At 35.5% G+C, this 10,320-nt stretch overlaps 1 protein-coding gene and 1 pseudogene across 2 annotated transcripts; both read right to left on the bottom strand.

Annotated features, from left to right (window-relative positions):
* Positions 1-78: 78 nt before the first annotated feature.
* On the bottom strand, positions 79-4,829 carry LOC138140096 (uncharacterized; annotated as a pseudogene).
* A 1,272-nt stretch (positions 4,830-6,101) lies between these two features.
* On the bottom strand, positions 6,102-9,204 carry LOC138139808 (putative leucine-rich repeat-containing protein DDB_G0290503). 2 transcript variants are annotated; one of them, XM_069060315.1, is made up of 11 exons: positions 9,082-9,204; positions 8,844-8,995; positions 8,545-8,719; positions 8,370-8,490; positions 8,156-8,317; positions 7,623-8,102; positions 7,457-7,570; positions 7,227-7,400; positions 6,746-7,176; positions 6,442-6,693; positions 6,102-6,386 (listed from the first exon to the last, which is right to left on the bottom strand). In XM_069060315.1, the coding sequence occupies exons 2-10, from the start codon at positions 8,917-8,919 to the stop codon at positions 6,477-6,479; spliced, it is 1,950 nt and encodes a 649-aa protein (XP_068916416.1). In that variant the 5' UTR covers positions 8,920-8,995; positions 9,082-9,204; the 3' UTR covers positions 6,102-6,386; positions 6,442-6,476. The 2 variants fall into 2 exon arrangements, with proteins under 2 accessions (XP_068916416.1, XP_068916415.1); XM_069060314.1 differs by having other exon boundaries at positions 8,370-8,719.
* Between the last annotated feature and the right edge of the window lie 1,116 nt (positions 9,205-10,320).

Genomic DNA, 10,320 nt, shown 5'->3' with positions numbered 1-10,320 from the left:
ATGCTCTTCTTCGAGACAACGTGAATCCCGTACATTCTCAAACTAAGTGAAGCGAATATGGGATTGAAAATCAATTCATCTAATCAACACCACCTGTATTTATTATAGCATATTCTAACTAGAACGTGTAGCCACTTACATATTTAACAATCATAAAGTATAGTGTTTATAATTGTGTAAACAATTTAAGAAAACATTTTCCACAGTAGACGGTCCACCTGTAATCACAAAAAAATGTAGAACTGAAAGGTATTTTAAATTGAAGCGCTTACAGAAGGGGTACCACTTTTCACAGGTTTTGTTTGCTTCCGTTCGAACTGATGCCACAGCATTTCTGATCGCCAAGGGAACAGAACATGCCAAACACAGCGGCGGTTCCGCAACAGCTGTACAATAGTTTTATTCGCTTCCGTGTATTTTTGCGACAAACATTTTTACTCACCTTTTGCATTTAGAACACCACCATTGTTGGGAGTATTCTTTGGGAATTTAATCCTGAAGTCAACGGGAATATCTCTAGCTCCTGGTGGTTTGTAGTTCCATGTACGATTTGTCAGCAGTTGTCCGTTCTCGTCAATCACAATTTGTTCGGATGTGAAGTAACCCATCCCCATAACAAAAGCACCCTCCACTTGGCCCATATCAATGTTAGCATTCATGCTAGTCCCAGCATCTTCTAACAGATCGACTCGTTTTATCAAGTATTGTCCCGTTAAAACATCTAATTCTATTTCGCAAGCGCATACTCCGCAGACTTCGTAAGTTTTCACATCCTTGGGACTAGCCCTAAAACATTTTACTGGAAGGTAGAAATTAATACAACAACGTGTACGTACATAGAAGAAGCTGAGAGATTTATGTACTCTTCATAACATTTCATGACGATTTCTTCCCAAGTGGCATTTTTGAGCTGACTTCTGATGGGTTCTATTCTACTCAGCAAAACATCACAAGCTTTTATTACTCCCTGCAATCATTATTCAATAAAAGGTGTAAACTGTATTGGATTAATACATAACAGACAGTCTCAGAAGACACACTACCCCCAGTTATGTGAGCATTTGGGGAAATTAGATTGTTGCTAGGCTTGACAGAAATTTTTTCCACTGGAAGACCCAGCTTGTAGGCGCAAACTTGAGCCACCTAAAAACTTTCTTTGCACATTTTGTACCAATTGTGCAACATTTGTACCTTTGTGTTTATACCTTGACCCATTTCTACTCCCCCGTGCGCCACCGAGACTGTACCATCTGATTTATATATAGAAACAATGACGCCATAGTTGGCAAACAAAACAAAAGGAAACACCATAGGTACCACTGCTAGTCCTCTTTTTTTCCACCTATTTTCATCATTAAACCTGTTGATTTCCTTTTTCCTAATATCTACGTCAGCCCACTTATTTAATTCCTTGATTAACTTGACGAGTAGCTCGTGTTTATTTTTGTCCATGTTTTTTAATCGGAACTCAGTCCCGTCCATATTTAGCCTCATCGCAGTATGCTCCATCATGGCCTCAACCATCGCGAGTCCTTCACAAGTTCCTGTCAACACATGAATTACGTATGTAAATATCTAAAGTGGTACCATGACGTACCTGGAGCTCTGGTATAAGCACTTGCTGGATTATTCTCCACTGCAGAAAATTTCTTCTTTGAGTCTCAAAAAAAACGAATTGGTTTCTTTGGGAGTGAAATTATTTTGGCCCGGAATGTCGTCTTTTGTAAAAAATGCAACAACTCCTTTTACTTTCTAAAATCCTGATGCTAATTTTTGTTTAGAAATTAATATAGTACCAACCATTGCTTCGTTGGTGTGGATTTTACGAATAATTGACAAAGGTCTTGTTTTGGCCAAAACAAAAGCACCAAAAAGCTGACCTGGCAAGTCAGGCATATCCATAATATATTCAGCTTGACCCGACGTTTGTGCCAATGATTCAATTTTAGAAATCGGTTTGCTGACAGGATACGAAGATTCGTCAGTTCCGAAATCTTGAACCCCTGTACACAGAGGTCTCTCCAGTAGGCAAGCACCGCTTTTGTTTTTTGAAGAAATAAGATCTTTTGGTGTGATACTCAAAACATACTGGAACAAATCTAATTACACATTTTAACCACCCGATTTTATTTTACCTTGTAGAATAGAGAAATTGCCAATTGCTTTCGAAAATTTGGTGACGGTTCTGGAGGTGCAATGTTAGGAACAAGCTCGTTATCGAGAATTCCAAACGTTTCTTGCAAAGTTTTATTGTCAAAAAGTTGTTTACCAACAAGAAACTGTTCTGCTTTTGTAGCATGAACAAACGATGGATTGATTGATCCAAACACGATTCTTGCAGATTCAACAATATTGTTTTTGTTTCATTCCAACAAAAAACCAGCATTGACAAGAGCATGAGCATTTTGGGCTCTTGGCATAATCTTAAAATGTTTTATTATTGTTTGGGAGTGATACACTTTTAAAAATTACCTTGTAACTTTCATATTTAAAATTACTAGATAGTGGCGGTAAAACAATATTTTTAATAAATCTGCCAATCATTGTTGTTTTCAAAAGATCGTTTACTGAAATTTTACTCTCATTTCCTTCTGTATCGACTGCAATAAAATATAAATAATAACACTTGAAGTACTTTATAAAATGTGTAGACCTAGTAATAAAGTCGCTCCTACAGTTTCCAAAATGAGGAAGATGTCAGAGGCAAAATCGTGGTGGTAGTGTTTCATCATTAAGTTTCCCCCTAACGTACCTAACTATGGACAACAAGATTTAATTAAAACCAAACACAAATTTTTATAATATGAACTAGAATTATATGGTGGGGGCGTAATGGCTACGGAGGTGTCCTTGATACAACTCTAGATCGTATCAAGCGTACTTGGAATAACTTACCACAACCAGACAGCTGATGCTACATTAAAGATTAATCTCATTTAATTATGGTTAAGAAAAATAAAATGGATAAATATGAATTATGATAATTTGACATTACTCAATTTAGGAAACTTACGTTGCGTACTGGTACATTTGCGATTAAATCAATATGTTTACTTAATTTTTTCAAATATTCAAATTTCTCGTATCTTTTGGGGAGTTTTTCAAAGAGTTCCATTGCATCTGTTAGAGACATATTAGCCCCCATGATCAAAAAATCATTTTCAATTTTAAATCTGGTCAAATCATCAATGCTGGTGATGTCAACGTAAACCTGAGCCTCAGCACTGGGCCTATACACACCTGCAATTTATTATAATAAAAATAAAACTATGAAAACAAGTTTGCATTCACCGATGCTTGTGTTTCCAGCCACCAGCGTGTAGGTCGAGTTTTGAAAAGTTTTCAAAATTTGCAACAAATCGTTTAGCAAGAAAACTTTAATCCAAGTGGTCTTTCCCAAATTGAAGTAGTAGGGGTTTTGACAGGTGACATTGTTGTTGTGAGGTCTTTCACGTCTCTTTTGACACATTTTCAAATCTTCGATGTCGGGACACTGTTGCAATAGATCTGAAGATGCATCGTTGCACGCCGCTTTAAAAGCTGACAGTATCGGTCTGTATCCTGTACATCTGCAAATGTTTCCACCAAAGGAGTTTTCCACTTCTTTCATCGTTATTTTCTTGTCTTGTGATAGACTGTACATGTTCATTACCATGCCCGGGGAGCAAAATCCACACTGACTCCCGTTGAAATGTGTTAAGACTTTTTGTAAAAAATGATAATCAGTGTCGGAATGGCTAATCCCTTCGATCGTTTCAATTTTCCAACCGTTGCATTGCATAAGTGGTACCAAACACTAGGAATATATTTTTTAAATAAAATTTTGCGAAAAGCTGCGTTCTTATCACCGAATTGACCGCTTGAACTGTAGCTTTTTTCAGGACGTTACTTTTGCGTTCGACTGCTACAATGCAAGCCCCACATCCACCCTCCAAACACATTCGTTTAGTCCCAGTTAAATGTAGAACTGATCTCAAAAAGGAGTTTAAGGTTTTGTCCACATCGACCTCGCGGATATTCACTAAAATTAAAATTACATCAATTTCCTTTTTCTCAAAAAAAAATCTTCAACTAAGTAATAAACTCTGTTGATATGAAAATTATTTTGATTCTCATTCTGAAGATTAATTCGCAGGATTCTAAATTTCTTTTTGGTTAGAACGAGTTTGTCGTAACTTGCTGGGATTTCCTTGAAACAACTTGCCATAGTTACCTAATGATAAAAAACATGTCTATTGGGTTTAATTTGTTGGTACACACACATATTTTTAAATTAAAATTATTTCTTTTAAAACGACAACTTTGTGCTCATTTGATAAAATAAAAAGTTTACAGGATTGACGCGATTAAAAAAAAAACTAATTTTTTCCATTTAATTAAGAGAAATCTAGAGAGTAGTAAATAAATAATGAAATTATTACCTTGATGTTCGACTCCATTAACAAAAATGTTAAGGTTTTCTTCCCTGCAAGATCAATTGATGAAGAATTGCATAACTACATTTAAAACACTCACAAATTCATGTTTATCAAATTGCCAATCTATGGATGTTCAAAAAATGTTCTTCGAGTTAAGTGAACACTTACACTACTATCGTTTACGATCTATCTTGTTTGTACGCAAAATTGAATTTAAAGTAAACTGCAATTCATCAAATTAAATGGCAACAAAACGTATCTACAGAACTTAAAGAATTATTCAAAAATTATTCAGATTTTTAGTTCACTAGCACATATTTTTATATTTCCATTTTGAAAATTGACTAAGTTATAGAAATAAAAATGTGTATAAACGACAAATTACTCAGTCAAACTGCGTTGTTTGAATTGAATTTTCCCCACTATTAGTGTTAAATTTATGAAGTCGGCCCTCTCCGGTAATTACCTATTCAGGTTGTAATTTTCTGTTATTAAAGTGATACAACAAAAGAGAATAAAAGCTGCACAACATGAAATAGCAATTATCTCAATTATATTATATTACGTAATTAAATCTTGTTTATCTTTTTTCATGCATGTACGTGATGAGTAGATACATATGATATGTATTTATAAACTAGTTCTGGACCACCTTACTCCAAACGTGCTACTTTTTCAAAAAACTCTCCGCAACGCGTACAAAGCGCGCCTTCTACAGATCTGCAGGTTCTACCTGTCGGCCAAGACAAAGTCGTCCTGTCTTACTTCTTCAACGTTCCGTGATGGAACATCGATGAGTTAAAACTTCTCAACAGGAAGACCAGGAAATTAATGGTTGTGAACCCGAGTCTGTACTCTAAATCTTCCGTGCAGCGGGTGCATCTCCCTGGAGAACAGGGAGGAAGAGGAGTGACAAGCTTCGAAAACCTCCATGATCGCGTAGTCCTGGGTGTGAGTGTTCGTATGTGTGTGCCATATGGACTCAAAAACTACTCGACCGATTTCACTGAAACTTTCACAGTTTGTTCTTATTAGCGCCAGGAGTGTTTAGAAGTTTTTTGTAGCATACGCGTCCATTGGAGTGACACCCCATTCGAGCTGCAGCATTCCATTCGGCTGATGAAAGGGATGCACCCGGGCAGAAAAAAGGGTATGCGAGAGAGTCCAAAGCCGGTCTGCAGGAGCACCCTCCACAGCCCCATTAACAAATTGTAATACTCTCAAAACCCAATAGATGGATTGTAAAAAGATTATTTAAGTCTCATACTGCAAAAAACTGAAAAGGTCAAAATCACCAAGAGCCACCCGATCTAACAAACAAAGTATTGTAAATATTTTTAGACGAAGTGTACCAATAATTCGAAAAAATAAATGTATTTTAACTTGACTTGACTTGGAGAAAAAGGGAGAATTTGGCAGAGGACTGAAAGGCACTGAATACGATCCAATTGGTCTCTCCTGAATCTTTCTTTAATACTGAACGGCGCTATCTCGGTCCAACCGGTTTCAGCGAAATTGAAAATAGCTTGCATCTAGTTGTTGTTGAAAGTATGAATAAAAGTTTGCACACATTGCAAACCATTAAATTCAAAAATAGCACCCAGAATATGTTGTTTGCATGGTAAAGTTAAATTCCAATAAACACAAAAAAAAGAATTATCATACACATTAAATGAATCGATATCGAACTTTAATTATATTTATTTAATTCATACAGATACTCAAATTTAGCAATAGCAAAGCATTGCCGGGTCCGCTAGTTACTTTATACTCCTATAAAAATAAGACATTTTATAACCAAAAAAGAAGAGTTAATACAAAAACAAATAGTAGTATGTGAGGAAAAAGAAAAGAGACAAAAACAAAACAAAAAAATCCATTTTAAAATCAAATCTAAATAGGTGTATAACTTTCATCAGCTCTTTCTTCAAACTCTTGAATTCATTCGGTTCTTCAGTGGACTTAGGCCTGGAAATAAACTGTCGCTACATTTTAACGTTTAAAAAAAAAAACAGATACCAACTTTGCTTTACTTCTTGTTACTTTATTTACTTCTTCTTAGCCATCTAGTTTTTCCTTTAGCTCATCACATTTTTTCCTTATATGTTCCAACTGATCATTTTCTTTTTTCAGTTGATATAGTTCTGATCGTTTTCCTTCCAAACATGACTCACATCTAATTTGATCTAGTTCATGTTGCTCAATGTAGGTTTTCTTTAATGCTTTCAAATCAGCTTCCACCTCTTGGAATCCAGATATCGTGTTTAAAAGTTGACTGAAACAAACATTATTTTATTTTAACGGATCTTACGACAACATATTCTCACTTTTCTACTGTTTTTACTGTTTCTTTTATTACTAATGTTGCTTTAGTTGCAGCATGTTCTTCTTCCAAAATTTCGTATTTCACTCTTAAATCTTCATATTTTTGTTTTTCTTCGTTCAGATTCCTTTCCAACTGTAAAATATGCTTAAAAATTTTTTTGAATTGTTCTGCCTCTGCCAGTATAATATGAATTAACTGACTCCCATCAATTGGTTCCTTCATTTTAAGTAACAATTCTTCCATCTCATTTACTTGTTTTAATTTATCCATAGCCTCATTTAGCTTTTTTTTTAACTCGGACTCAGACTCGGACTCGGACGTGTCAGCATTGTATCCCAAGTTAGCATACTTTGTACTCATTTTTTCCTTCTGTTTATTAAATTTCGAAGTTTTTAATTCTACAATTTCTCGTTCTTTCTTTAAATCCTCTTCCTGAAATATCAGTCCATTATCAATTTAACACTTTTAATGTTCAAAATTACCCAACGTTGTATGAGCTTGTCTTTACTTTTCATTGTGGTTTCCAAAGTCAAAGTCAAAATTTTCTCATTTAATTTTTCAATTTGTGTATTAAACATTCTACATTCTACATTCCATTTACCAGTTAATATTGTTTGTACTTCTTTCAATTTGTCCTCCATATTCGCCTCTGCGATCTAAAAAAAATATATGTAATATGTATTAGCTGACTCCCATCAATTGGTTCCTTTACTTTAAGTAACATTTCTACCATCTCATTTACTCGTTTTAACGCCTCTTTTAATTGATCCACAGCCTCATTTACTTTCTTTTCTAACTCGGACGTTATATTTAATTTGGTGGGTAACTGCAATACGTTTAAAAAACATGTGTCAAAACTTCTCACTTCAAATCATCACCTTATTATCAGTTACTATTGTTTTGTTCATGAGCTCTCTCTTCAAACTGTCTATTCCAAAAATGGGTGGTTTGCTAAACAAGCTCGAAGTATTTGTTTGATTAGTAACTCCGAAAGTTAATGTAGACTGTCCGACACCTGGTGTGCTTGTGCTGCTTGTTGATGTACCCAAAGGGGCTAACCTAAACCCGTTGAGCTTTGAAACTTGGACCAAATTTGAAGCTTGAGTGGAGTCTGTCTGCTTAAAAGAGAAACTCGGTTGTCCCGTGTTAAATCCAGCTGTAGTTTGCCCACGTTTTTGGAACAGGTTGGTAGTAGAATCTATGAGCTTCTCTTTACTTTCAATTGTGGTTTCCAAAGTCAGAATTTTCTTATTTAACTTTTCAATTTGCGTATTAAACATTCTACATTCTACATTCCATTTATCAGTTAACATTGTGCGTACTTCTTTCAATTTGACTTCAATATTTGCTTCTACAATCTAAAAAAAAATATCATATGAATTAACTGACTCCAATCAATTGGTTCCTTCACTTTTAGTAACAATTCTACCATCTCATTTACTCGTGTTAATGCCTCCTTTAATGTATCCACAGCCTCAATTACTTTGATTTTTAACTCGGTCTGATTAAAAGAGAGACCCGGTCGTCCAAGTTTAGTCAGCTCAATTGTTGGAAACAGGTTCATAATAGTATTCTGGAAAAATCGTATAAAAGAAAGGTAAATAAATCAAAAGTGTGGAACTTACCGGAGTCTTTAAAGCGGGTAGACGTAGAGGTTGCGTAGTTGTGGTCCTTAACAGGGGTTGAGAAAAAGGTTTTTGGGCTTGATTTACACTGAAGGGTTTGGAAGTCGACGTTGGGTTGAAACTGAAAGTGGATGCATTACTGGTGGTGGTGCCAAAAGTGGTCGGTTTTCCGAACAGGTTGGAGGTGTTGGTTTGGTTTGGAACTCCGAAAGCTACTGTCGACGGTCCGAAACTTGGTGTCTGCCCGAAGCCTTGCGGTTGCCCAAATCCTGTCTTGTTGTCGGTTTGTCCAAACAGCGAATTTGTTGTGCTGCTTGTTGGTGTACCGAAAGGGGTCAACATTTCCAACACTGAAAGAGGACATAAGTGGAGTCTCCAAAAGGTTGGTTTTTTGCACTGAAGGAAACGTCGAATTGTCTAATAGGTACTCTGCCACTAACAAGAAATTCAGTAATGCATCGGTAAACAACTTACCCCCAGAATTTAAATTTGAAATGTTGGTCACTGGCGATGGTTTGTTGATGTTATTTTGAGACTCAGGCCAAAGCATTTTAAACAAGTGATTCTTGTAAGAGGAGTGTATAAATTAGACTCGATATCTCAATAATAGTTTGTTGACACAATCACTAAAAAATAGTAAGTATGTATAAGAAAAAAGTCACTATGTCTTCGAAATTTGTTAGCACTATTACTAAAACAACTGAATACATACACTAATTACAGAAGAAAACAATCCAACTTATTAGGTCCACGTCCGTTTGCCTAATGCCAATTTTTTTCCTTCGATCAATTCGAACCCGATATTGAGACTAATGCGAACATAGGGAAGTCCCCGACTAATCTTAAAAAGTTTATCGATAGCATTAGCGAACAATGGGTTTCTAGAAATGCTTAAGAAGAAAAATGATAAAAGAGATATTTCAGGCCAATAATTTTATTTACAAATTACGATTCCGACTGTCTAAAACAAAACAAAATGTAAGAACATCTCTATAAGTGTTCTTCTGTTCTTCCCAAAAGTCCGCGTTTCGCGCTAACCTCTCCCCTAAGCAGCTATCGCTTCTCTTCGCTCCCTTCCGGTCATCGTACTATTCCGGACACGGAATCTTGGCCATAACTGACATTTAACTGACACATATGTGTGAACTGGCCTTTATTGAATATAACCCAACTTTTGACTTGATAATGCCATTTCCTTGCTTTTTTGATGTCAGAATAAAAACTTCAAAGTGATTTTTATTAATTGTCATTTATTAATGATGCTAATGATTGGTTTACATCATTTTTTTTAGAAATGTCAAAAAAATGTTGGCCAAGATTCCGTGTCCGGAATAGTACGGATTACTACCAGCCAATGGAATTGAATAATTATATTTACTCTGTAATGGTCGTAACGATAGCAACTTTTATATTTTATACGTTTTTGATTTCTTTCTTACATTTGGTTTCAACAAATATTAGAATGATTCAATGAGCGGAGAAAATCAGAAATTGCGAAAAATTGCTCGAGTGTCTGGCTGCAAAACAAAGTTTAGGACGATAAAAAAATCCAACACAACAAATGGATCATCGTATAAAAGCTACAGCCAGTAAGAAATACTTGTTTCTGTCATCGACACATTTTTGGAAAATTTGGAGGTACCATGGAGGCTCTGCAATTAGTACGAGAACCATTAGAAGAAAATTAATAGAGTTTGGATTATTTGATCGGCGTTACGCTAAGAAATCGCTTATTTCTAAACATAATGTGAAGTTCCGACTTCAATTTATACTTGACCATATTAACTTATTATTAATTCAACTTTAATTTATTTAAAAGTGATGGTGTACACTAAGTCAGAAAAGCTTGGGACAGAGGATTGGAAAAGAAATCCACTTTACCCACAGTGAAAGACGGTGGTGGATCCACGACGGTATGGCGATGCTTTTGTTCGTATGGTACGAGGACACA

Source organism: Tenebrio molitor, chromosome X (genome assembly GCF_963966145.1).
Source record: "Tenebrio molitor chromosome X, icTenMoli1.1, whole genome shotgun sequence".
NCBI classification, from domain to species: domain Eukaryota; kingdom Metazoa; phylum Arthropoda; class Insecta; order Coleoptera; family Tenebrionidae; genus Tenebrio; species Tenebrio molitor.
The sequence above is the reverse complement of the archived record's forward strand: the minus strand, read 5'-3'. Positions and strand labels throughout refer to the sequence as shown.